The following is a 26,523-nucleotide window of genomic DNA, read 5'->3' as shown; positions in this document are numbered from 1 at the left end:
AAAGCCCCGAGAGGGTGGAGGCGTCCAGGAAAGCTGCCTCTTCCCCTGGGTCTCAGATATGTGTGCTGGGTCAGAGGCCATCACAGAAGGCCTGCTAGGTTTCTGTCCCTGCCTCACAACTCGCAGTGAACTCCACCTCCCCAGGCATTGGCAGTTTGTCCAGCTGCTGCCAGTCTGGTAGCTCTCAGATTGGGTTTTATAATTCCTTGCTCTTGGTCTGCACTGCCATCTTAGCCTCTTAGGCAGGCACCTGCCAGCAGCCTCCAGGGTCCTGAAGGCAGCCTCAGTGCTCCCCTCAGGGTGGGCTCTGGAAAGTCAAGCCCACCGGCACTCCCCACATCAGGATCCGCTCCAGGAAGCGGGGTATAGAGACAGGAGCGCCAAGGCCGGTGGTAGGGGTCACCACTCCGCCCTGCCAGGACTCACATCCCGGGCCAGGAGCTCGGATTCTGTGGCTCACAGAGTGCAGGTAAGCCTTCCTCCTGCGGGCCAACAGGGTTGCAGAGGACAGCTTCACAATGCAGCGCGGGTGGCCGGAGTCCTGAGGGTCTCTGGCTTGACCCCCTCAAGGGCAGCAGCCCAGTCCCTGACATCCATGGCACTGGCTGGCTGCTGGTGTGTCAGGCTCCGACCAGCTCTGCCACCCCTCGGAGCTGCTGCGGCCACCTCACCACAGGGCCCATACTGCCCGAGGCCCTTCCTCTCCTGCCCTGCCCAGAATTCCCTGGCAGGTGCTGTCCATGCCTGCCTGCCTGCCCTTCTTCAGAGGACCCCACACCACCCTGGGGCGGGGCACCTCTGCCCAAGTCACTTTCTGTGAAACAAAGACTCCTGGGAGGTCCTCATGTGTGTGACCTCCAACCCTAGCTCCCTGGTGAAGGGCCTGTGGAGCTGTCCAGTCCTGCAGGCAGAGGCACACAGCTTCCTGGCCAGACACAGCCCAGAAGGCATGGCCCCTCTCACCAGCTGTGGGAGCCCACTCCTCAGCACCACGAAGGACAAGATGGGCAGCAGGTTGCTGTGGTGGTCAGCCATGGGACAGCGCAGGAAAGCACCCCTGGGTGGGCAGTCACCTTGGTTGGCAGCCGTGAGACAGCTCAGGAAGGCACCCCTGGGTGGACAGTTGCCATGATGGGACAGCCCAGGAAGTCAGCGCTGCATGGGCAGCCGCCTTGGTGGGCAGCCGTAGGACAGCCCAGGAAGGCACCCCTAGGTGAACAGTCACCTTGGTGGGCAGCTGTGGGACATCTCAGGAAGGCACCCCTGGGTGGATGGTTGCTATGATGGGATAGCCCAGAAAGGCACGGCTGGATGGGCAGTTGCTGTGGGACAGCCCAGGAAGCCTGCGCCTCATCTTGGTGCCAGCTGGGATGACCCTGGCACCAGCAACAGAATGAGCCACATAGCCAGACAGTAGTGACCTTTTTATTTGGGTTAGGCTGAACCGGCAGTCACATGGATGTGAACAGCAAGGCGTTGCTGACCCCAGGGCTAAGCTGGAGAAGGACGTGTAAGGGCAGGAGTTGGCCAGGGGTATCGTAGTGTGTACTGCTCACTGCCAAGGTGAGTCAGGGCAGAGAATATCCTGGGCCTGGGGTGGGGGTGCGGCTCAGGAACCCCACCCCAGGCCAGTGTAGGTGAGCCGGGCAGCCACTGCCCAGTCAAGAAGCAGCATAGTGTGGCAGACTCTGCATCCTGACTCCAAACGGAAATTGCCTATAGGCATGCACTTCCCAAGGGTGGCATGGTAGGTGGCACAAACCAGAGCCTCCCTGACATCCACAGGGCCCAGGCCCAGCCAGATGCTCACCCACCACTGCAGGCCCCAGGGAGGTGGCAGCCCCGGGCCCCCTCACAGAACCCATGTTCTGCTGGGAGCTGCTGTGGCCCCATCTTGTTGAATGAAGAGGCACCACCCCAGACCTCTGGGGCTGATGCAGGGAGAGGAGGAGGGCTGGAACCAGAGGGCCCACCATGCTGCCCTGCCCCTAGAGTCCCAGCACCAGGTGTCCAGGCCAGCGGGAACTCCCCGACAGTCCTCAGGGGCACTGAGCCTGGGTACCCTGGGGCAGCAGCTCCACGTAGCTCAGGGCACTCTGCAGGGAGGTTAGGCAGTAGCCCTCCTCACCGATCAGGTACCTGTGTGCAGGCAGGAGCAGGGTACCCGTCAGCTGGAGGGTCTGTTCTTACAGGGCACGGGCTAGGGCATGTGAGTTGCACAGGGGGAGTGGGGCAGGCCCTTGAGCAGCAAGAGGCCCCAGCCCAGACATGATGCTCCCAGCCCTGCTCTGTCAGGTGTGCTGGCCACAGGCCATGGGACACGCTGACTGGGCAGACCCTATGTGCGAGGTACTGGCAGCTGCTGCGTGCTGGGCCCACCCTAGGCCCAGGGTGCCTACCCCTCGTGGATGAATTCCTCCAGGGCCGCACACTCGGACACCAGCTGTGGAAGCCCACTCCTCAGCACCACGAAGGACAAGATGGGCAGCAGATCATCAGCACCACTGCAGGTACAACAGCGGCTGCTAAGCTCGGCCTCAGCGGCCTTGGCCTTGCCAGTAGCTCTCCTCGCACCCCTCAGCCAGTGGGTACACGCAGCTATGGCTGTCTGATGGGGAGTCTGTGTGCAGAGTGGGGACTGGGCCAGTGGCAGCCCCTCCCACCCCAGGCTGCACAGACCCCAAAGGGGACCCGGGTGGGATGGTATAGGGAGACTTCCATCCACAGCTCATTCACTCCCCAAGGGAGAGGGGCAGCTCGTGCTGGGAGGCTTGGTTAGGGGTCACTCAGCTCTGATCTAGGCCCACAGACTTGCTGCAGGCAAGGAGGAAGTGAGACCCTCAAGATACAGACTGGCCAGGACTCGCACACATCCAGCTCTGGTGGTCTTATGCGGCAGATGAAGAGGGCAGTGGAAGCCGGGCCAGCTTGGCCAGCCTCTTCCTACCAGACTCCAGCTGAGGGCCTGGTGGTGGGAAGCAGACTGGCCATAGGCTCAGCTCTGGCTTCTTGCCACCTGTCTCCTGCAGGCTCCTGCCCAGGTATTCCTAGGGCTCAGCCTGCCCATGAGAGGCAGGGCCTGTGCAGTGCTGAGAGGTCAGAGCAGGGCAGAGAGGTCAAGGCACTGGGCCAGAGGCAGCAGGAGCCAGACCAGGAACAGCAGAGGGATGGGCGGGGATTTGCTGGCAGTGGCCTTACAGCAGAGGGTCTGCAGCCCCCTCTAGGTGAGCTCCCAGGACCCCCTGGAAGGACTGTGTGGTCACGGCAGCTGCAGTATGGTTCGGGTTAGCAGGACTTCCCCTCATAGGGCAGGCGCTACATGCTTGCCCTAGGGGACTCACATGGCAGCAGAGGCTGGGGGCTGTGGTGTGGTGTCTGGAGTTGCCTCCTGGGCACGGCAGTAGTCCTCGGCACAAACACAGATGGCCCGCAGAGCCCGCACTGTGGCACACAGAAGGGGCTTCAGGTGGGAGCAGGTCCTGCCTTGCGTTGTGGGCTCCCCTATTCCCTTTCCCTGGATCCTCACCAATGCACTCCAGCTTCTTCTGGGGGCAGCTCTCCAAGACCAGCAGCCCTAGCTCCTGGGTCGCTGTACTGTAGGGGTAGGCAGTAGCCCCCTTGGCCTGGGGGTCCCTGGGGAGGAGTTTGGTGGGGATGCCAATGGCTGTGGGTGGTGCATTCCTGTACAGCTCCATGCTCCTGCCCAGTGCCACCTCCCGGCCACGGTGTACACTCCTGGGGTGGAGAAGCCACACTCAGCTGCCTGGGCCCATGTCTGAGAGTTCCAGACATGTCCTCAGCCACGGTCCACTTGTTCCAGTCACAGCCAACTGGAAACACAAGGCTGACTTCCCAGTGAACAGATGTGAGCCAGAGGCTGGGGCAGGCCCTGGGCGCACAGGACCCGGGAACACCAGGTTATGTGGGTGGGTGGCCGGCCAAGTGGCAGCCCAGCCTGTACCTGTAGAGGGTCAGGAGCAGGGGCCAGAGTGGGGAGAAGAAGGGCTCCTCAAGGCACGCCAGGCAGCGGTCCCTGCAGGCAGCTGTATTCAGGCTTTCGAAGGCCAGCAGGGTCAGGGATAGCAACCTGTCTGCCAGGAGCAGGGCCAGCAGCGTCAGACAGGATCTTCATCCAGGCCTTCAGGCACCCCCTCCTCCTGGCCCACCTTGCCTGCATTGTGTGGCTTGGGGTTGGGGCAGGGCACTGTGGACCACCACTGGCCTGCTCCTGCTCTGTGGGGGCCAGGACCACCTGCTGCCCAGAGGCTGTCACAGCCAGACCCTCCCCAGGGAGCATGCTGAGACCCCTGAGGGAAGCCCTGGACTTGCACACCAGCCTCTGCTGTTCTGGGAACCAGCGCCTGCTCCGCCAGCAATGCTTGGCCTCTGCATGTGAACGCAGGGTGGCCGCCTAGGTCTCACCGATGGCGTTGTGGATGTCCTTCACGGTGCTCTGCAGCCGTTCTGCCAGGGGCTCTCTCTTCCCCGCTGTGGGCTGTGGCTCAGGCTGCCCGGCAGGGCCTGGGCCCCATCTCTCAGGTGTGGCCAAGAACTGCTCCAGGTCCTCGAAGGAGCCGTCCTTGTCCGGCAGGCGGGAGGAGGCATCCGGGGAAGGTGAGGGGGGCCCAGCAGGGCTGTTGTCTGCCTCCCTGTCTGGGGGGCCAGGATGGAGTGGGGGTGTGGGAGGAGTGGCAGGGGTCCTGTCCTGGGGCCTTGGGGCTGTGCTGGTCTCTGCAGGGGGCAGCATGCAGTAGAGGCTCTGTGACGCCCGCAGCCGCCGGCTCCCAGGAGCCAGGAGCCCGTCCGTGTCTGGGGGCAGGGAGCAACAGCCTGGGGTGGGCGTGGCACTGGCAGCAGCCCTGCTCACGACGGGGTACAGCGTGCTATACACGGCGCACTGGAGCCTCTTCAGGAGCTGCGAGATGGGATGGTCAGGGAGGCTGCAAGGAGGGCAGCGGCTGGCAGGGAGGAGGCTGCAGGCACCACTGCTTACCCTGCCCTGGCTCCTCAGCAGGCAACGTGAGGCCCGGGGCCCTCCACCCCTGCCCTGCCGCCTCAGCAGGTAATGTGAGGCCCGGGGCTCTCCACCCCTGCCCTGCTGCCTCAGCAGGCAATGTGAGGCCTGGGGCCACCCATGAAAGCTATAGGAGCCACATCTCCCTGCTGCCCTGTGACCTGGGCTAAGAACCTGGCCCTGGCCTACTACTGACCTCACACATCTGAAGTTCGGGCCCATACCTGTGACTTCCACATGTCCATAAAGTGGCCCCTCCAGGAAAGAGTCCCATGAAGGGACTTGAGCGTTGTTTCCTGCATGAGAGGTGGCCTCAGCCCTACGAAGGGGCTTAGGAGGAAGTCAGAGGGAAACCAGCTAGGCAAGGGCAACCATAGTACTAGCCAGTGTCTGAGCCCATGGCCCCAGCCTGTTACACACCTAGCCATCCTGAGGAACTTCTGTGCTTTCTAAGCCCGCTCCACATTACTCAACAAGCAGGGTGCACAGCCCAAGACCGATGGATGGGGGGCTGTGGGGAGGCAGATACCTGAGCAGGTGGGAGACCAGATTGGTCACTAGTGACAAGTCCCCTGGGCTCCTCTTGAGCTTGGCTCTCCATTGCTTCGGCCAGTCCTGCAAGACAGGGGCCCCCACACTGGGACCCTCATCCCCAGGCAAGGTGGCAGGGAGCTTCCCTGGGTGCAGGGAGAACCCAGCCCCACAGGGCCCCACGGCCACTCCCCAACCCCACTCCCCCGTGTCCCGCAGACTCACATGGTCTTGCTCATACTCGAGGATGGCAGCAAAGAGGGCCCGCTGCTCCCGCTCCTCCGGTGTCTGGGCTACCTGGCTACAGAACCTCCTGGGGAGCAAGAGCAAGCAGAGGGTGCAGGGCTGGGCCTGGAGGGAGAACCCCTACTAGTTCTTCCTCACAGCTGCCCCAGATATGTGCAAAAACACACCTGTTGGCGGCCTCCTGGAGTCGAAGGCGGCGCTCCTGCATCTTCCTCTGGAGCTGGGGCAGGGAGTCAAGGGCTGGCAGTGTCGGGGCTGAGGGACTGTGTCGGGGGGCTGGCAGTGTCGGGGCTGAGGGACTGTGTCGGGGGGCTGGCAGTGTCGGGGCTGAGGGACTGTCCCACCCTGCCCCACCCCATCTGCGAGGTACAGCCTAGGTTGGGCTCCATGGAACAGCAGTGAGCACCAACTCTGGGAAAGTGGACTTGAAGGGTAGGGAATTCAAGTAGGGGTACACTGTGGGAAGGCAGGAGGAATTCTTGCCCCCGCCCCGTTCCTGCCCTGGTTCCTGCCCCCCACTCTGCTCCCAGCCACACTCAGAAGGGTGCTGTCTCCTCCCGTGCCTTGGCAATCACCAGGTTCTCCATCATCTGCCGCTGCAAAGACAGGGTCTGGGGGCATGGACAGCAGTGAGTGCCCCCGTCCCACCCTGCCCTGGTCCCCTTCGGCCCCTTCAGACCCTGCTCACCAGCGATGTCTTCTGCGTGGCCTGGCTGGGGTCTAGTCGTGCCATTCGGGCCTCGTATGCAGCCTTGAGCTTCTGGTTCTGCAGGGAGGCCTCCTCCAGCGGCGTCAGCTCCCTGGAAATGGGGTCAGGCTACTAGTCTGGCCCCAGAGGAGCCTCCCTCTCATTCCCCAAACCCAGTCTGAGGTGAGGCTGGTGGAGGAGGGGGGCAGTCCTGGGGCCACAGGCCATGGTACTGCCAGGTCTCCACCTGCCACGAGAAGCTGGGCACTGGACTGTCCTGAAAGCCAGTTAGACCACCCTGGACAATGACCCGAGCGCTGTGAAGGCGTATTATGGGCCGCACAGCTAGGACAGTTTGTGACTCAGGGGAGGCAGTGTGCCTCCAGTGGCCACTGTGCGGCACTCGAAGGCCCTGTCGGCTGACACCATCCTGCCTTCTGGGATTGGAACAGAAGGGGCTGTGAGGAGACGGGGCCAGCAGGGATGTGGGCGGAGGTGGCCCTGCTTTAAGCTACTCAGGCTCCTGTGGGCTTCCTGCCTGTGTGTCTTGCTGTCTTTGATTACTTCTAGACAACCATCTGGAATCATCCAGGCTTCTTTCTCCCATTTCCAGAACTCCAAAAGACTTGTGAGGCATTACACCCTCATCTCCTCTGTGTCCGTGACTACTTCCTGTATCCTGTATTTATATACTTCATAGATGTGTGTGTACGTGTTTATCGTGGCTTGTTTCGGTGATACCTTCTGGAAATTTCTGATCCGTTTCTGAATTCATGGATTCTGTCTTTTGCTACTTCTACTTTGCTGCTAAAAACTCATCTACCCATCTTCCGTATATTTGTGTAGGTTCCTACTGAAGAATATAATTTATGCTTTAAAAAGATTTCATTTAGGGGCCAGTGCAATGGCTCAATTGGCTAATCCTTCTGCAAATGCTGGGATCCCACAGAGGTGCTGGTTCATGTCCCGGCTGCTTTACTTTCCATCCAGCTATCAGCTTATGGCCCAAGGAAGCAGAGGACGGCCCAAGTCCTTGGGACCCTGCACCCACTTGGGAGACTTAGAAGAAGTTCCTAGACTGCTTCAGCTCTGGCCATTGTGGCCATGTGGGGAGTGAACCAGTGGATGGAAGATTTTTGTCTCTCCTCTCTGTAAATCTGCCTTTCCAATAATAATTTTAAAAAGCCTGTTTCTAGGGCCCGGCGGCGCCGTAGCCTAGCAGATAAAGTCCTCGTCCTGAACGCCCTGGGATCCCATATGGACGCTGGTTCTAATCCCGGCAGCTCCACTTCCTATCCAGCTCCCTGCTTGTGGCCTGGGAAAGCAGTTGAGGACGGCACAAAGCGTTGGAACCCTGCACCTTGTGGAAGATTGGGAAGAGGTTCCCGACTTCAGACAGCTCAGCTCTGGCCATTGTGGCCACTTGGGAGCGAACCAGCAGATGGACAGAGATCTTTCTGTCTCTTGCTCTGCATGTCTGCCTTTCCAATAAAAAAGAAATATATTTTTTTTTAAAAAAAAAAACTTACTTAATTTTAATTCATTTTAAAGACATAGAGCATCTCTCATCTCTTGGCTCATTCTTCAAATGTCCCAATAGTTGGGGCCAGGGCTGGTGGAAGCCAAGAGCCTAAACTCAATTCCTGTGTCTCACGTGGGTGGCATAGTCTGCAGTGCGAGAACCATGAGCACTGCCGCCTCCCAGCGTGTCTGTCAGCAGGAAACTGGAATTGGAAGACACGGGTGACTCCAGTGGGCACTCCCGTGTGTCATGTGATTATCTCCCCCGCTACACCAGTTGCCCAAACTATTTTTGTTTGTTTGGGTCTTGGGAGAAAAGGTATGTCCTATCTACTGATTTACTTCCTAAGTGTCTGCTGGGCAGAGCCAGAACCAGAGCAAGGTGCCAGGCACTGTGTCCAGGTCTCCATGCAGGTGGCAGGAGCCGACAGGAGCCTGGTACCGTGTCCAGGTCCCCACGCGGGCAGCAGGAGCCAGGCACCGTGTCCAGGTCCCAACGCAGGCGGCAGGAGCCGACATGAGCCGGGCACTGTGTCCAGGTCCCCACGCGGGCAGCAGGAGCCGACAGGAGCCGGGCACTGTGTCCAGGTCCTCCTCAACTTACACCATCACTGTGGCCTCCCCGATTTTGCACTAGCCAGAAGAAGCTGGGGACTAGAGCTGGAGTTGCATAGTGGGGGTTGGAGGGGTCTCTGAACTAGTGGAATTCTTGATTCCCACTGGCCTCCCAAGAGTAACTGTAGCAGCACTGTTCCGTGGTTTTTCCAGGGTAGGCTCTAGTTTTGCTGACTTCTTGCCATCACCCCTCCACCTCTTGCTCCCTATACTGGTCTAACCTGACTTGCCTGCTGCTCTTTGGTCGAAGGAGATGGTGCCCACTTGGGACCCCAGGCACTGGGTCCACTGCTGCCAGCTCCAAACCCAGTCCCTTGGCCCTGGGCCCACACCCCCCCGACTTACTTCTTAGAGCTGTGTGCCTCAACCGCCTGGAGTCTCTGGAAGATTTCGGGGGGCAGGAAGGGAGACAGCTTCCCTCCTTCATCTGAGCACACACGGCGGTGTCGGCTGGGAGCACAGGGGCTGGGCGCAGCCACAGGTGGGGCTGGCTTCAGGGACGGCTTGCCTGTGAGCCAGACAGACATAGCTAGGGGTCACTAAGAGGAGGTGTGGGTGTGGGGCCACCCCACAGAGCATCCAGGGACCCACCAAGCTTGGCTGCCGTCGACTGGGCCCGCTCCAGACACTGCTCAGCCAGCTTCAGCATCTTCGAGGTGTCGGGGGGCACGGTGCCCCCAGCTTCTGGGGGCGGACAGGAGGGTTGATCACAGTCAGCTCTGTGGCAGGATAAACGTAACGGGGTAGAGAGGCTGGGCAAGGCTCGCCTACAGTGCCTCCTGCCTTGGGCTCCCCTTGACCCCTTGAGTGCCCTGATACCTCTTGGGGGGGGGTCTTGCTTGTGTGACAGCACCTCCTGAAGAAGGGCGTCCATGGGGCCAACGTCCGGAAAAGCTAAGCCGAGGGGTCCTCTTGCATGCCCATCTGCCAGCCCTGCACTGTGCACCCCTCCATCCACACCCTGCCCTTACCCATCCCACCAGCGCTCCTTCTTGGGGCTCCTCTGCCGCCTACCACCTGAGGTGCTGGGGTTAGCTCCAGCTTTGCTTGTGCTTATGTACCCAGGGTGGGACTCTCTCCTCACAAGGCTGCTCCTGCCCCCACCTGCCTCTGGCAGCAGCCCCACTTCTGGCTGCCCCCACTGGGCCCAGAATTTAGGAAAAGGCTCTCAGAGTCCTGCCAGCCCCACACCCCTCAGGGCCTCTGCACATGCTATGCTCGGCACACCCGACACCCAGTGAGTGTGCACAGTGAGTGTGCACAATGCATACCCTCCCAGTGTCTACACTTGTCCACCCCCGACACTGTCCTATTGGTCCCTCTTCTGCTATTGACCAGGCTGCAAGAATATGAGCCTGCCCTTGTCTGGGACCAGTGCCTGGCCCAGGAGCTGAGGAAGAGCCGTACCGCTGGTCGTCTCCATTTCTTCCAGCAGCACCTGCGAGATGTAGTGGATGCTTCTCAGGTATTCCATGTAGGCCTCCTATGGTGGGAACATAGCAGGCATCAGGCAGTGGAAGGAGCCCTGCTGGGCAACCCTCCGAGGCCACATCAGCCATGCCCTGCCCAGCACAGATGGCAGCCAGGGTCAGCGAACGCCCACCCTCCCCTCGCTGCCAGGGCCAGAGAGTCTCCCTGGGCAGTGGCCAGCATTTGTTTTCCGTATGGTCTCAGGAGACCAATGGCGGATTTAAAAGGGACTCCCTGAGAGGCGAGGAAGGTGGCAATCCCTTCCTTTGCCCGGGTTGAGGGTCCCCCAACTCTCCCCGGCGCTGCAGGGTCACTTCAAAGAATGATAAAGTGGATTCCAGGTGGGACTTCTGCTTCACAGGGGCAGAACTGGGAGCCGGGCTGCCTTTGCCCTGGCCACCGGCTGGCTCGGCTGGGCAGCCACGCTGCAGGGCAGGCAGCTGACCCTCGAGGTCACCACGCAGTGGGCGCTGTCCAACGTCAGGACCAACTCCGCGGTCTGTTGGGGCACGCCAGGGCGGCTCTGCCCGGCTGCAGGACCCCGTGCGCTCAGCGTCCAGCACCGCGCACCCAACACCCAGTGCCTAGCACCGCACACCCAGCGTCCAGCACCGCGTACCCAACACCCAGCACCCAGCGCCCAGCACCCGCGCGCCTGGTACCCAGCAGCCAGTGCCCAGCACTCGGCGCGCGCCAGGGCTGACCCCCGGTGACACGCTGTGGCGTCCCAGCCCCGCCCCCGCCCCGCCGCACCCGGGGCCGGTTGCTGGTGTCCAGCTCGATCGCCCCGTTGGCCAGCTTCATGGCGCTCTGCAGCGGCTTCACCGAGCCGTCCCCGGCCGCAGCGGCCATGGCGCCCGGGCGAGGGGCGGGACGGGCGGCCGCGACGCGGAACGCAGGCGGAGCGGCCGCGGAGTCCGCCCGGGCCGCGGGGACGGCCGGAAAGGACCAGCAAGCACTTCCGCAGCCTGGAGTCGGGGCGCACGGCTGGGGGCGGGCCGACGGCTCGTGCGCGCCCGGGGATTGGCTGGTTGAGGGGTCACTCCAGACGTCGCTGGCGTCAGCGTGGACGCGCCCCCCGCCGGCGCCTCCCCGGTGGCCGCCGAACTGCCAGGCCCCTCGCGTCCGGCGTCTGGTCGGTGAGAGCGCGGGCGGACGGCGCCGGGACATGGGCAGGGCGGGAGGGCGGACGGCGGGCCGAGCCAGGCGGGCGGCTGGGGAAGGGCCGCCGTGGGGCGCCGGGGTCCTGGGTCGGAGCTGCCCGCCCTGGGCTTGGCCGCCCTCGGCCCGCGTCCGGGGGTGCGGGGCCTGGGTCGGAGGGTGGCCGCGAGGCGGAGCGAGCCTGGACGCCGCTCTTGAGGTGGGAGGAGAGCCGGAGCTGCTCACCCGAGGTCCTGTGGCCGTCTTGTGAAGGTTGCTGACCACGGGCCCTCCAGGGCTTCATGTTCTGCCGGGGGCTCCGTGCAGGGGGTGTGTGGCCCTGGGCCAAGGTCATCTCTGGATGGGGGCCCCAGGCTGAGAGACCGCTGGCTGAACGTCCCCTCTCGGTGTTGCCAGGGACTGGTCGAGCCCTTGCCATGGGACACTGCCGCCTCTGCCACGGCAAGTTCTCCTCGCGGAGTCTCCGGAGCATCACCGACAGGTCGCCCGGGGAGGGTCCCGAGAGGTCGTGCCCAGGGCAGCGGGTCTTCATCAAGGACTTCCAGCGCCTGCTCGGAGTGGCCGTGCACCAGGATCCTGCCCTGTCCGAGTTTGTTTGCAGGAACTGCCATGCCCAGTTCTACCAGTGCCACAGCCTGCTGGAGTCCTTCCTGCAGAGGGTGAACGTCTCCCCGATGGGCCAGCAGAAGCTGTGTCCAAAGTAGGCAGTCCTTCAGTGATCCTCTGCTGTAGGGAACGCACATGGGAGCACTCGCAGCTCCGGGGGGAAGAAAGGAAAGAGTGATATAGGAGAGTAAAGGGGTAGACGTACTTACACGGGCCGTGTGAGGCTGGACGGGTGTGCACAGTGTGTGAGGCTGGGTGGGTGTGCACAGGCTGTGTGAGGCTGGGCGGGTGTGCACAGTGTGTGAGGCTGGATGGGTGTGCACTGTGTGAGGCTTAATGGGTGTGCACAGTGTGTGAGGCTGGGCGGGTGTGCACAGGCTGTGTGAGGCTGGACGTGTGTACACAGTGTGTGAGGCTGGACGGGTGTGCACAGTGTGTGAGGCTGGATGGGTGTGCACAGGCTGTGTGAGGCTGGATGGGTGTGCACAGTGTGAGGCTGGGCGGGTGTGCACAGGCTGTGTGAGGCTGGACGGGTGTGCACAGTGTGTGAGGCTGGGCGGGTGTGCACAGTGTGTGAGGCTGGACGGGTGTGCACAGTGTGTGAGGCTGGGCGGGTGTGCACAGTGTGTGAGGATGGACGGGTGTGCACAGTGAGGATGGACGGGTGTGCACAGGCTGTGTGAGGCTGGATGGGTGTGCACAGTGTGAGGCTGGGCGGGTGTGCACAGGCTGTGTGAGGCTGGACGGGTGTGCACAGTGTGTGAGGCTGGACGGGTGTGCACAGTGTGTGAGGCTGGACGGGTGTGCACAGTGTGTGAGGCTGGGCGGGTGTGCACAGTGTGTGAGGCTGGATGGGTGTGCACAGTGTGTGAGGCTGGATGGGTGTGCACAGTGTGTGAGGCTGGGCGGGTGTGCACAGTGTGTGAGGCTGGGCGGATGTGCACAGTGTGTGAGGCTGGGCGGATGTGCACAGGGTCTCAGGCCCTCCAGGCTCAGCCTGTCCCTGGCAGGTGCTTTGATCTGCAATGTGTCTGTACCCAGACTTGGCCCTCGAGTGGGAGCAGGTGCCAAAGCCAGCTTGGCCTGTTCCCCAAATCCGACCAGCAGGTGCTGCAACCTCCTAGGGAGAATCCTGAGGACCCCATAATTGCTCACCCCTAGATGCACTGCAAGTGTTGCAGCCTTTTCCGTGTGACCCTGCAGAACCCCAAACATCCCTGTCCAGATGAACCCTCCACACAGTGCCTGGCCCAGCCTCTGGGCATCACAAGTTATACAAGATGTGAACCTAAGGTGAAATGGGACAGGTTTACACAGCTTCCTTTTTTTTTTAAATTAGGACTTATTTATTTTTATTGGAAAGACAGATATATAGAGAAGAAGGTACAGAAAATGTTTTGGCTACTGGTTCATTCTCCACGTGACCTCAATGGCCAGAGCTAAGCTGATCCAAAGCCAGGAATGCCAGGAGCCGGGAATCTCCTCTGGGTTTCCCACGCCAGTGTAGGGTCCCAAGGCTTTGGGCCGTCCTCTACTGTTTTCCCAGGCCACATGTGGTGAGCTGGGTAGGAAATGGAGCAGCTGGGACATGAACTGGAGCTCATATGTGATCCCAGCACATACAAGGCAGGGTCCTTAGCTACTAGGCTATCGTAGTGGGCCTCATCCTGTGCTTTCCCAGGGCATAAGCAGAGAGCTAGATAGGAAGTGGAACAGCTGGGACGTGAACTGGTGGCCATACTGTGTCCCAGCTCTAACAGGCATAGGGTTAGTTTGCCATACTACTGCACAGGCCCCAGGACACTGTGAGTGTAAAGTGAGGAGCAAGATTGCAGAAGCTTTGAGCCTGTGCAGTGACATGGGTTACGTAGCCTGTGGGTGTGAGGTGGAGCGTGACAGCTGTACACAGGCCCTGAGAGTTACGACTGAGAATTACAGCGGCTCAACTGAGCAGAGGAACAGGTTCGTGAAATCTGATGGGCAGATTTACACAGCTCTGCGTGTGGGTACTGGGCAGGAATGTGCAGAGTCCCTGGGGACATGGGCAGCATCCCCCACGCTCCTGGGCTTTGTCAGAACTTGTGGCTGGACTGGCATACCCAAGCCTGGGAGTGTCCGAGGGCTCTGGCGGTTAGGTCAGTCTCAGCGGGGCAGGGCATTGGCAGTGGGAGGTTCTGGGCAGACAACTCCACAGGGGCTCCCATCACCACAGGCTCATGGTCTGAATGTTTCAGGGTCGGTGCCCAGCCCCCGACAGGCCTGGAAGAGGCAGTGTTTCCAGGTGAGTGGCCTGTCCTGGTGCATGTCTGGGCTCTTGGGACTGGGTGCTTGCATCCCCGGGCTGACATCTCTGCTGACTCCTCAGGAGACCGCATCACCTCCAGCTCCTGGTGCCTCCACGGCTTGGTCGGGTGGGTGCATGGGCACGCGGGCAGCTGTAGTGCCCTGCCCAGCCTGCAGAGAACACTGGCCTCCGAGTACTGTGGCATCATTCAGGCCGTGTGGGGCTGTGACCAGGGCCACACCTATACCATGGACACCGACGCCAGCTGCAGGGCCCTCCTGCTGGACAGCAGCTTGTCAGTAAAGTGGGCGTGGGACAAGGAGATGGCTTCCAGCCCCTCAGGGACTGGTCTGCAGGTCTCCCAAGCCAGAGGGACCACCGTTGGGGTCGAGACCAAGACACTGCCCAGCATGGAAGTGGCCCCTCCTCCTCCAGATGGCAACCCTATGGGACCTGGGCCAGGTCCCCCACCTCAGCCAAGCCCACGGCTCAGTGGGGCCCCAGGTAGGAGGCTTGTTTGGCCTATACTGTACTGGAGTTCCATTTTCCTAAACAGCATGGGACATCTTCACTGTTCTGGCGCCCAGGGGGAGCTCACAGGACAAGACAGGAGCCATTCCGTGCTCCTTGGAGAGCAGCAGACTCTGCTGGTGGTACCCGAGAGAGCAAGGGACGGCAGTCAGCCTGTCTTCCACTTGTTCTCCGCAGGCAGGACCCTGCTTCAGCCATTTGTACAAGACACGTTCGTCCTGTAAGCACGTACTCAGGACCATGGGCACCAGTCCTTCTTGGGGGCCAAGGAGAGGGAAGAAGGTGGTGGGAGGATGAGGCTGCTGCCTCAGCCCCCTGGAGGTCAAGCCCTGGGGTCAGCCAATTCCCTGGAGATGCCTGTGTTGGCAGTGTGAGCTGAAGCCAAGGGTCTTTCTCAGGGGCCTAGCGACCGTGGGCTGTCCATCCACAGTGAGGTGGGGGGAGGATGAGACTGCTGCTTGTAGTCTTTGTGAAGGCCATGGCCAGCTTCATGCTTGCCTCTGTGGTCTTCCCTGGGTATGCACCCGTCCACCTGTGGGAATTAAGCTGGCTCCCAGCTGGGAGTCCTCAGGGGTCAGCTAGACAGAGACAGGTAGGTGATGTTCCCCAGACAGGCTGCGGGCATCATGGACTGCTTGGCTTTACATTCTGTCACGTGTGTGAGACAATGGTGGCTTTAAGCACGTCGACCAACTGTGTGTGTGTGTGCAGGGGACAGGTCCTGGCCAGCTATACCGGGATTTTAATCTGGAGGAATTAGGCTTGCCAATTGGACTGGGTGTCTGATCTTGGTGCTGCCTGTGTCTGGTGGGTGGGGGGACTGTGCAAGAATTTGGCAGGGGCTGTCCTGGGAGGTGGTGGGATTTGAGGCATAGGGAGCCAGCTTCCCCGTGGGGAGGGCCCCGCTGTCAGACACCCCCTGTGCTGTGTGGTAACAGGAGCCTGTTCTCTGTTTCTCAGGGCAGTTGGGTGAGAAGCAGGTTCCGTCTCCAACCTCGGATGATCGGGTAAAAGACGAGTTCAGTGACCTTTCTGAGGGGTGAGAGAAGAGTGGGTTTCAATAGCCTAAAGTTTCTTCTTGGAACCAGTCGGCCATCCTGGGGCCACTGCCCGTGCCCTGCGCAGGGTGCTCACCCTGTGGTGGGAGGAGTGCAAGGGAGGGGCTGTTGCTTTGCTGACTAACCCAGTGGTGTGGAAGCGCTTTGTCTGCAGTGCCCTGTGAGGCAGCCTTGGCTTCCCTGCTGTTGCTCCCTTCGAGGCCGTAGTTCACCAGGCCAGAAACAGCAGACTGCAGTCCTGTAAGATGAGCTTGTTGAGCTTGCGTTGTAGCTCTCAGCTGGAGGGGCCCTGGGTGGCCCGAGTCTCGGAGCGAGAGCTGCAGCCTGCTAGGCTGCCGTGCACACCTTCTATCCTGCCTTGGGGATACAACCCAGACAAGGAGAACAGCCAAGTTTGGGTACAAGCCTAGTGGGGTACCCCGTGAAGACACGGGTGGCTCTTGGCTGGCCTCAGTCAGCCAGCCAGTCTGAGGTCTGCATTTAAGGCCCAGGGCGTGTGGGGCATGCAGCAGGCTTTACTAGGCTGCTCCTTAGGGGAGCAGGCAGCTGCTTCTCCTGTCAGCTGTCTAGCTGCTCATGGTTATATGGTAAGGCATGATGGTCCAAGTGTAGATGTCAAGATGCTCTCTACTTGGGGAGTCTTTATTCCCTTCTGGGTACAAGAGGCAGGCTGTTTGTGAGCTCACAGGCCATGGGGGATTGCCAGCTTGTCTGATTTCAGTGGCGCTGGCTTGTCCGTAGCAGGAAAGGGGATTGGAGATTTGGGGTCTTGGTTGTTTTCAGAACTGAGACATGGGCTGTGGGTTGGTGTGGCGTCTGAGATGGGCGTTCCTATCAGGCGTTGCTCAAAGTTCTTTCTTCTTCCCTAGAGATTTTCTGAGTGAAGATGAAAATAACAAGAACGAGCACTCCCAGTCCTCAGACACGCACACCGAGCCTCCCCCGGAGAAGAAGTAAGAGCAAAGGGTCAGGGGACCAGCATGTAGTATACAGGGGTCAGGGGGCCAGCATGTAGTATACAGGGGAGTGGGGGTCAGCATGTAGTATACAGGGGAGAGGGGGGCCAGCATGTAGTATACAGGGGAGAGGGGACCAGCATGTAGTATACAGGGGTCAGGGGACCAGCATGTAGTATACAGGGGTCAGGGGACCAGCATGTAGTATACAGGGGTCAGGGGACCAGCATGTAGTATACAGGGGTAGGCATGTAGTAAACAGGGGTCAGGGGGTCAGCATGTAGTATACAGTGGTCAGGGGGTCAGCATGTAGTATACAGGGGTCAGGGGACCAGCATGTAGTATACAGGGGTCAGCATGTAGTATACAGTGGTCAGGGGGCCCGCATGTAGTATACAGGGGAGAGGGGGGCCAGCATGTAGTATACAGGGGAGAGGGGACCAGCATGTAGTATACAGGGGTCAGGGGGCCAGCATGTAGTATACAGGGGGGAGGGGGCCAGCATGTAGTATACAGGGGTCAGGGGGACCAGCATGTAGTATATAGGGGTCAGGGGGTCAGCATGTAGTATACAGGGGTCAGGGGGTCAGCATGTAGTATACAGGGGAGAGGGGGACCAGCATGTAGTATACAGTGGTCAGCGGACCAGCATGTAGTATACAGGGGGGAGGGGGTCAGCATGTAGTATACAGGGGAGAGGGGGGCCAGCATGTAGTATGCAGGGGGGAGGGGGTCAGCATGTAGTATACAGGGGTCAGGGGGTCAGCATGTAGTATACAGGGGAGAGGGGGTCAGCATGTAGTATACAGGGGTCAGGGGGTCAGCATGTAGTATACAGGGGGGAGGGAGCCAGCATGTAGTATACAGGGGTCAGGGGGTCAGCATGTAGTATACAGGGGTCAGGGGGACCAGCATGTAGTATACAGTGGTCAGCGGACCAGCATGTAGTATAAGGGGGGAGGGGGTCAGCATGTAGTATACAGGGGAGAGGGGGGCCAGCATGTAGTATGCAGGGGGGAGGGGGTCAGCATGTAGTATACAGGGGTCAGGGGGTCAGCATGTAGTATACAGGGGAGAGGGGGTCAGCATGTAGTATACAGGGGAGAGGGGGGCCAGCATGTAGTATACAGGGGAGAGGGGACCAGCATGTAGTATACAGGGGAGAGGGGGGCCAGCATGTAGTATACAGGGGTCAGGGGGCCAGCATGTAGTATACAGGGGTCAGGGGACCAGCATGTAGTATACAGGGGAGAGGGGGTCAGCATGTAGTATACAGGGGAGAGGGGGGCCAGCATGTAGTATACAGGGGGGAGGGGGCCAGCATGTAGTATACAGGGGAGAGGGGGGCCAGCATGTAGTATACAGGGGAGTGGGGGCCAGCATGTAGTATACAGGGGTCAGGGGGTCAGCATGTAGTATACAGGGGAGAGGGGGTCAGCATGTAGTATACAGGGGGGAGGGGGCCAGCATGTAGTATACAGGGGAGAGGGGGGCCAGCATGTAGTATACAGGGGTCAGGGGGCCAGCATGTAGTATACAGGGGAGAGGGGGTCAGCATGTAGTATACAGGGGAGAGGGGGTCAGCATGTAGTATACAGGGGAGAGGGGGGCCAGCATGTAGTATACAGGGGGGAGGGGGCCAGCATGTAGTATACAGGGGAGAGGGGGGCCAGCATGTAGTATACGGGGGAGAAGGGGGCCAGCATGTAGTATGCAGGGGGGAGGGGGTCAGCATGTAGTATACAGGGGTCAGGGGGGTCAGCATGTAGTATACAGGGGGGAGGGGGCCAGCATGTAGTATACAGGGGAGAGGGGGGCCAGCATGTAGTATACAGGGGTCAGGGGGCCAGCATGTAGTATACAGGGGGGAGGGGGCCAGCATGTAGTATACAGGGGAGAGGGGGGCCAGCATGTAGTATACAGGGGTCAGGGGACCAGCATGTAGTATACAGAGGGGAGGGGGCCAGCATGTAGTATACAGGGGAGAGGGGGGCCAGCATGTAGTATACAGGGGTCAGGGGGGTCAGCATGTAGTATACAGGGGAGAGGGGGTCAGCATGTAGTATACAGGGGAGAGGGGGTCAGCATGTAGTATACAGGGGAGAGGGGGCCAGCATGTAGTATACAGGGGAGAGGGGGGCCAGCATGTAGTATACAGGGGGGAGGGGGCCAGCATGTAGTATACAGGGGAGAGGGGGGCCAGCATGTAGTATACGGGGGAGAAGGGGGCCAGCATGTAGTATACAGGGGAGAGGGGGTCAGCATGTAGTATACAGGGGTCAGGGGGGTCAGCATGTAGTATACAGTGGTCAGGGAGTCAGCATGTAGTATATAGTGGTCAGGGAGTCAGCATGTAGTATACAGGGGTCAGGGGGGTCAGCATGTAGTATACAGGGGGGAGGGGGCCACCATGTAGTATACAGGGGAGAGGGGGTCAGCATGTAGTATACAGGGGAGAGGGGGCCAGCATGTAGTATACAGGGGAGAGGGGGTCAGCATGTAGTATACAGGGGAGTGGGGGTCAGCATGTAGTATACAGGGGTCAGGAGGGTCAGCATGTAGCACACAGAGTCGTGCTGCTTTGTTGGCGTCTCTTGGCTTACAATTTGTGCTTTGGCCTAGTATTGCAAGTCCAGGGAGAGTGAGTGAGCAGGTTTGGCCAGCAGGTTGGTTCCTCCAGGGCAGTTCAGAGCTGTGGCTGAGTGTGAGGTGGTCAGCAGGCTGCGTGGGCAGTGTGGACGGCAGGAGTTAGCAAGGCCCAGCTTTGTTCCCCTGTCCCAAGCCTGTCCTCCCTGACAGTGCCTCTGAGACCAGGCACCTGCTACGTGCTGCCTGTTGGTCTGCTGCTGTGACGTGATGAGCTATGCTGTCCAGGTGGAATGCAGGGTCGTGGCTTCTGCCGTCACTTGCCTCTCAACCTGTATGTCCTCCTTGAGTTGGTGGCTGCTCCTGCTGCTCCTGCTGACCCTTGCATGGTGCCGGCAGAACTCCCAAGAGAAGCAGCCTGAGAACCCACAGAGCACATTGAGTTAAAGCTTGTTTTCTGGAGACGAGGAAGCATGGAGTGGGCAGAGGGATGTGCCAGGGTCTCCTGAGTGAGCCTGGCGGGCAGAAAGCCAGCTGGAGCCCAGGGGACATGGCAGGTGGTCACAGACGTGTGGCTGGTTCTTCTGTGCTCCCTGGACCTCCCCTGGCTGTGCAGAGGCCTGGCCTGCTGCCAGCGTGTCTGTACTGTGGGCATACTGGGGGCAGAGGCTGGCATGGAAGCGAAAGAGAGGCTAGGGACAGGACAGGAGCACCCAGTGAGCCTGGAGCCACATACTTGGCTGTTCTACCTGCTCAGACCCCCAGAGGTGTAAGCGCAGAAATGTTCCTGCAGGTGGAACACACATGCTGACAGGCTGCTGGGTGGACCTGCCTTGTGAAGCAGGTGGGAGTGGGAGTGCTACCAGCCCGGAGGCCACAGCTGGAAGCCTGCCAGGACAGGGCCCTGAGCAGCCCCAGCTTCCTGGGTCCGGTTGACAAGTTGGCCTCTTTGATTCTCTCCTTTGACCACGGGGAGTTGGAGCAGGCTGGTTCCTAAGGCGACAGTGAGTTAGTGTCGGGGCGCAGAAGCCAGTGTCTGAGCCACTGCCGGTACTCTGCATTAGAGGAAATGGCTGTTACCAACAGGGCTGGCCCAGCCGGCCGGGGAGGGACACTGGCCAGGTCAGTTCTTCCCAGCCCCTGCCCGCAGACATGCAAGGCAGTGGGGGATGAAGACACGATAGTGTACCAGTGATCACAGTGGCATTTCAGAACTCTTAGAGCCATTTTGGATCATGTATGGCCGTTGACATGAAGCCTGTTCCCAGGGCTGTGCAGCTGTTACTGCTGCCACACGATCTGCAGACAGCGACTTGGTACTCACATGCCCTTTCCTCCCCCAGGCCCTGGCACCTGCTAAACTAGGTACCTGTTGTAGGTCCTTGATACAGGTAGAACCCTGTGGCATCTGTCCTGTCGTGACTGGCTTCCTCCATTTCCATGGTGCCTTGAGCTTCATCTCCGCTGTGTCCTTCCTGTGGCTGAGTAACCATCGTGTGGCTGTTTTTGTGGATATGGTCATTTGCTGGTTTGGGTGTTTCCACCTTTGGCTCTTGTGGTAATGCTGTAAACACTGTTGCACGTGTTTGAGTCCCTGTTTTTAATTCTTTGGGCAGCAACCTAAAAGTGGGATTACTGCATTATTCAGTAAGTAATTTAATGTTTAACCTTAAAAAAATTTTTTTTTCAAATTTGTCTGGAAGGCAATGCAATGGAAATAGAGCCAGAGGAGAGCATGTGAGAGACTTTCTGTTGACTGATTCGCTCCCCAGATGCCTGGGCTGGGCCAGGCTGGAGCCGGGTGCTCTGGGACCCAGCTGGCGGGCATCACCTGCTGCTTCCTGGCCTGGATGTGTCGGGGGTTACCCCACTGTGGCACACCTGCTTCCTCCTCATCTGGGACTGGGCTGGGAACCCAGGTGTCTTGTGAGTGACAGGAGCCCAGCATAGGAAGCTGCATTGAGAGTGTGGGCTGGAATTCAGTCTCCCGTCACAGGTGCCCCCTCACCGTCTCAGTAGTGATGTATGGTTGGGGTGAAGTTGCTTTTGCTGTTTTTTCCTGACAGTTTTAGCTCTTAGATTTAGGTCGTGATGTGCCGTGGTGACCCAGCCTCGTTCTCTGGCCGTGAAGCGGGAAGGATGTGGTGTCTTCACCACTGGGCAGTCTTAGTGGGCAGTCAGTAGCTCATATGTGTGAGGGGTGCCTGTCAACGCCAGTAACATCCTTTTAATAACTATAGCTTTGTGGTGAGTTTGGGAAATGGAAAACTTGCATCTTGGTAGCTCTGCTGTTTTTCAGTTTGTAAATTTTACATAGAGGGTGGGGCCAAACCTGCATCCAGGTCTTTGGCCCACAGCCTGCTGCCTCCCAGGGTGCACAGCAACAGAGGAAGTTGACGTACATCCGAAGTGGCAGAGCCAGGCCGTGGGCAAGGCACTGGAGGAAGAAGTGAAGGTCCCAAACGGATGTGACCGCCCTGCCCGCACTGTGATGTCTGCGATGACTTGAGCACATGGGGCAGCCGCGTTAGCGCCTGTCCTGGCCGTGAACGCAGGGCTGCCCTTGTGCCTGCTTCAGAGACTTCCTTACCTCAGCCTGTGCCTTTCCGGCTTCGTTTTGTTCCGATTTTGCTCCTGATGCTATTGTGAGCGCGTTGTGGCGTTTCTCTGCATCAGTCTCTGGAAGCACTGCTTTTACGCCACGTCCAGCCTAGTGGAGGCTGAGGTCCTCCACTAGGGTTCCCTGTGCGTTTTCTACACGTAAGGTCGTGTCATCTTTGATCATAGACTCTTCCTAATTTTCCCCTTTTCTTGCCAAATTGCTCAGCCTAGGCTTTTTAGCAAGAGTGGTATCCTTGGCTGTGTCCCGCTTTAGAGGGAAAGCTGTCTGTCTTTCTGTGGAGTGTGTTGGCTGTGGGATTCGCCGCAGCCTGAGTCAGCTAAACCAAAGCCAGGAATTCGGTCTCTGAGAACATGGCCCAGGGTGCCTGCGAGGGAGCAGACGCGGGACTGAGCCCAGGGACTGACAGGGAATTGCGTGTCCCACACGGTGCTACAGGCTGTGCCCATGTCTGCCTTTTTCGTGTGGCTTTCCCATGCTGTTGGTGAGGTTGCCTCTTATAGTTTTTCCAAATGTCTGGACTCAAAAAGGAATGATAAGCATATTGACTCTGTAGGCATCCTGGTAGACCTTTGCTGGTCCTTCAGGGACTTCCTAGACCAATTAAATTCTTGTAGAGGGCCCGGTGGTATGGCCTAGTGGCAAAAGTCCTCGCCTTGAACGTGCTGGGATCCCATATGGGCGCTGGTTCTAATCCCAGCAGCTCCACTTCCCATCCAGCTCCCTGCCTGTGGCCTGGGAGGGCAGTCGAGGACGGCCCAAAGCCTTGGGACCCTGCACCTGCGTGAGAGACCTGGAGGTGGTTCCTGGCTCCTGGCTTTGGATCGGCACAGCACTGGCTGTTGTGGTCACTTTGGGAGTGAACCATCGCAGGGAAGATCTCCCTCTCTATCTCTCCTCCTCTCTGTATATCTGACTTTGTAATTAAAAAAAATAAATCTCAAAACAAAAATTCTTGTAGAACAAGGTTCCCACCGCCCACTGTGGCTCTGGCCTGCTGATCCAGGAAGTCCGGTTGGTATCGGTTGGTAAGGAAGGAAGGGGTAGGAGCCGGTGATGTGTGCTCAGACTCTGTGGGGTGAAGGGACTGGCCACTAGATAACATTGGCCTGCTGTCTGCCACCAGCCGCAGCCGAGACCTGCACTCATGCTGGTGGCTCTGGGGGAATGGCAGCCCCTGTGGAAGCTGGCTGGCAAGCAGGTATCAGACCCTCCCTCAGCACGGGCCTTCCGTTTGCCTTCCGTTTGCAGGGTTTCTAGTAGGAAGAGTGAAAGCAGAGAAGACACAAAGGCTGAAGAACCAAAAATCCGCAAGAAGCCTGGGCCGAAACCCGGATGGAAGAAGCAACTCCGCTGTGAAAGGTGAGCCGGTCTGCCTGCTGCAGCACCCCCACACGAGCTGTGAGGGGAGGGGGAGCCTGCTGCAGCACCCCTACACGAGCTGTGAGGGGAGGGGGTCTGCCTGCTGCAGCACCCCTACACGAGCTGTGAGGGGAGGGGGTCTGCCTGCTGCAGCACCCCTACACGAGCTGTGAGGGGAGGGGGTCTGCCTGCTGCAGCACCCCCACACGAGCTGTGAAGGGGAGGGGGAGCCTGCTGCAGCACCCCTACACGAGCTGTGAAGGGGAGGGGGAGCCTGCCTGCCTGCTCACGAGCCATGTCTTACAGGGAGGAGCTGCCCACCATCTACAAGTGTCCTTACCAGGGCTGCACGGCCGTGTACCGCGGGGCTGACGGCATGAAGGTGAGTAGCAGGACCATGTGCCGCCTCAGGCCTGCTGGTCAACATTGCCCTCAGCTGGCAGGGGGTCTTTCAAACCAGGCCAGTGCTCCCTCTGTGCCCCCCATAGTCTGGTCGTTCAGAGTGAAGAGCTCTGAAGCTAGTGATGGGAGGGCCTTGTGGCAGGCTCAGCCCCCACCTGCTGAGGGCCACTGTGGGGGGCACTCAGGCCTCTCGCTGGCCCCATCTAGAAGCACATTAAGGAGCACCATGAGGAGGTCCGAGAGAGGCCCTGCCCCCACCCTGGCTGCAACAAAGTGTTCATGATCGACCGCTACCTTCAGCGTCACATCAAGCTGATCCACACAGGTACCTGCCCAGAGACAGCCCTCTGGCCATGCCTCGGGGGAGGGGTATTGGGGGCATTCCAAGGAGGCTTCTAGGACCACAGGTTACACCAGTGGTGTAGGCTGCAGTGATGGTCGCAGCTTTCTGATGGTCGCAGGTCCTGGCTGGAGACTAGTCTTTAGGTTTGAAGTAATTTGTCAAAACTGACAGCATTATTCTTCCTGCGTTTATCTTTTTTTTTTTTTTTTTAAGATTTATTTTTATTTCAAAGTCAGATATACAGAGAGGAGAGACAGAGGAAGATCTTCCCTGCGATGATTCACTCCCCAAGTGAGTGCAACAGCCACAGCTGTGCCGATCCAAAGCCGGGAGCCAGGAACTTTGTCCAAGTCTCCCCCGCAGGTGCAGGGTCCCAAATCTTTGGGCCGTCCTCGATTGCTTTCCCAGGCCACAAGCAGGGAGCTGGATGGGAAGTGGAGCTGCTGGGATTAGAACCAGCGCCCATATGGGATCCCGGCACGTTCAAGGCGAGGACTTTAGCCACTAGGCCACCGTGCCAGACCCAATCTGTCTTCTCAAAATAGTATGGAAATTATGAAACATAAGCCCAGGAAGATAGTGCCTTAAAATCCTACATGGCCTAAAACGCCTTCAGCATTTGAGAGGCTGAGTTAGATTCCATCTAGAACTAGACCAGTCCAAAGCCTGGAGCCTCTTTCAGGTCCAAGCACTCGGGCCATCCATCATTTGCTGCCTTGCCAGCTTCACTGGCAGGGAGCTGGATGGAGCAGCCAGGACTCAAACCAGCGCCACAGGCAGGGGCTCTACCCACTAGGCCATTTGGAAGGTAGAGAGAGTGTTTTCTTGCACTGTCCACTCCCTAACTGCCTGTTAGAATGGCTAGGGTCTCCCACATGGCTGGTAGACATTGGCCTGGAGGTGGAATGGGATCCGATCTCAGGTACTTGGATGTGTTGATGCAGGTGAGCCTTCCTGCGTTGGACTGCCCCTGCTGAAGCCAGTGGGGAGGTGCAGACTGTCAGCCAGGTGTGGTGGGAGCAACACGTTCTCCATAGGCACGAGATGTGTGGATGCGTGTCAGGGTGCAGTGTTCCTCAGGGACCGTCCACTCCAGTTTCTGCAGGCGCATAGAGAGCACAGGGGCTGCGCTGTGTATGTCCAAGACCAGCACTGGGGTTTGCAGTATTGATAAAGCCATCTGCACTCCCGGACGTACGCATTTGTTCCCTGCGCCAGCCACACGGCAGCTGGGATGAGCATGGTTAGACTTCCCGCGATCCACTGTGGTGCAGCAGGGTACCCTGGCTGCTGTCTGAACCAGCTCCCTGCTAACATGCCTAGGAAGCAACTGGCGACAGTTCTTGCCCTAATGTGGAAGACCAGGTGGAGCCCCTGGCTTCAGTGTGGCCCAGCCGCCTAAGCTGTGTGTGAGGACGCACACTGAAGGGCACACGTGTCCCATAGTTCGGGGTTCGGTCCTACCCTTTGGCTGTAGCTTCTTGCAAATGAGCCTGGGGGCAGCGGGTGAGTCTAGCACTTGGGACAGCGCAGATCTGCTGCAAAAGCACACAGACTCTTCAAGGAGAAAGGCAGACAGAGTTTCCAGTCACTTGCACTTGAAGCCTTTATTGGAGCAGCTTGTGTTACAGAGGCCCCTCGTTACTTGGGCGCAGCTCAATCCATGCCGCCGTCTCACACTCCTGTCTCACAGAGGTTCGCAACTACATCTGTGACGAGTGCGGGCAGACCTTCAAGCAGCGCAAGCACCTGCTCGTCCACAAGATGCGCCACTCGGGCGCCAAGCCTCTTCAGTAAGTGCAGGCTGGGCAGCTCCTTTGGGCCACACCTGGCAAATCCTCCTCACCCTCCTCTCTCTCTCCCAGGTGTGAAGTGTGTGGGTTCCAGTGCAGGCAGCGGGCATCACTCAAATACCACATGACCAAACACAAGGCAGAGACTGAGCTGGACTTTGCCTGTGACCAGTGTGGCCGGCGGTTTGAGAAGGCTCATAACCTCAACGTGCACATGTCCATGGTCCACCCCCTGACCCAGACGCAGGGAAAGGCAGAACCTCCTCCTGCACCGCCAGACCCCTCTGGGACCAAGGAGGGCCAGACTGTGAAGCCAGAGCCCACCTGAGGACGGAAAGGGGCCTCAGTGGGGCAGCCTGAAGGCGGCAGGAGTAATGGCGGGCTCCGCCCTGTGCCCTAGGGTGGATGGTTGCCCCAGAAACCTGTCTTCTGTGTATCCCCATGGCATTTGCAGTGGGAGACCAGTGTTTGGTTTCCCTTCAAATACTGTAGTTTCCTGGGCACCAGACTAAATCAGGTTTGTAATCCACTTTGTAGTGCAACACTGGCTCCGTCTTGTGCTTATAAGTTATGTGCAGAGGAGCTGGGCAGCATGCACTGGCTGGTCCAGTCAGGAGGGACGGGGCTGCTGGTGGAGCTCAGGCTCGGGCGCGGCCTGCTGCCTCCCCCGTAGGGCCATGCTCAGCTCTGGGTCATGGTCACCTTGGTCTGCCAGCAGCTGTGAGGAAATGCAGAA

General features: G+C 59.3%; 3 protein-coding genes across 7 annotated transcripts in view; 1 reads left to right on the top strand and 2 right to left on the bottom strand.

Moving 5' to 3' along the window:
* Positions 1-1,409: 1,409 nt before the first annotated feature.
* VPS9D1 (VPS9 domain containing 1) lies at positions 1,410-11,026 on the bottom strand. 2 transcript variants are annotated; one of them, XM_004584248.2, is made up of 15 exons: positions 10,839-11,026; positions 10,023-10,098; positions 9,207-9,299; positions 8,961-9,123; positions 6,480-6,591; positions 6,340-6,402; positions 5,959-6,011; positions 5,771-5,858; positions 5,544-5,629; positions 4,423-4,940; positions 3,962-4,091; positions 3,527-3,735; positions 3,342-3,441; positions 2,400-2,504; positions 1,410-2,139 (listed from the first exon to the last, which is right to left on the bottom strand). In XM_004584248.2, exons 1-15 carry the CDS (start codon positions 10,935-10,937, stop codon positions 2,040-2,042), a joined length of 1,995 nt encoding a protein of 664 aa, XP_004584305.2. In that variant the 5' UTR covers positions 10,938-11,026; the 3' UTR covers positions 1,410-2,039. The 2 variants fall into 2 exon arrangements, with proteins under 2 accessions (XP_004584305.2, XP_058529988.1); XM_058674005.1 differs by having other exon boundaries at positions 9,207-9,296.
* A 96-nt stretch (positions 11,027-11,122) lies between these two features.
* Positions 11,123-26,442, top strand: ZNF276 (zinc finger protein 276). Of its 4 annotated transcripts, none has more exons than XM_058674001.1 (12): positions 11,123-11,224; positions 11,643-11,946; positions 14,087-14,133; positions 14,218-14,640; positions 14,724-14,887; positions 15,628-15,674; positions 16,595-16,678; positions 23,139-23,249; positions 23,556-23,631; positions 23,859-23,976; positions 25,688-25,787; positions 25,860-26,442. In XM_058674001.1, the coding sequence occupies exons 2-12, from the start codon at positions 11,663-11,665 to the stop codon at positions 26,113-26,115; spliced, it is 1,710 nt and encodes a 569-aa protein (XP_058529984.1). In that variant the 5' UTR covers positions 11,123-11,224; positions 11,643-11,662; the 3' UTR covers positions 26,116-26,442. The 4 variants fall into 4 exon arrangements, with proteins under 4 accessions (XP_058529984.1, XP_004584158.2, XP_058529986.1 ...); XM_058674003.1 differs by having other exon boundaries at positions 11,141-11,220; XM_058674002.1 differs by lacking the exon at positions 11,123-11,224 and adding an exon at positions 11,433-11,555.
* Positions 26,300-26,523, bottom strand: part of FANCA (FA complementation group A) — a 37,070-nt gene continuing 36,846 nt past the window's right edge. Inside the window, exon 42 of the mRNA XM_058674808.1 lies at positions 26,300-26,505. Within this exon, the coding sequence (XP_058530791.1) occupies positions 26,398-26,505 (108 nt within the window). The 3' untranslated portion in view covers positions 26,300-26,397. The remainder of the gene's footprint in view (positions 26,506-26,523) is intronic.

This window comes from Ochotona princeps, chromosome 16 (genome assembly GCF_030435755.1).
Source record: "Ochotona princeps isolate mOchPri1 chromosome 16, mOchPri1.hap1, whole genome shotgun sequence".
In the NCBI taxonomy this organism is placed as follows: Eukaryota; Metazoa; Chordata; class Mammalia; order Lagomorpha; family Ochotonidae; genus Ochotona; species Ochotona princeps.
Note: the sequence above shows the minus strand (reverse complement) of the source record. Positions and strands in the feature narration are given on the sequence as shown.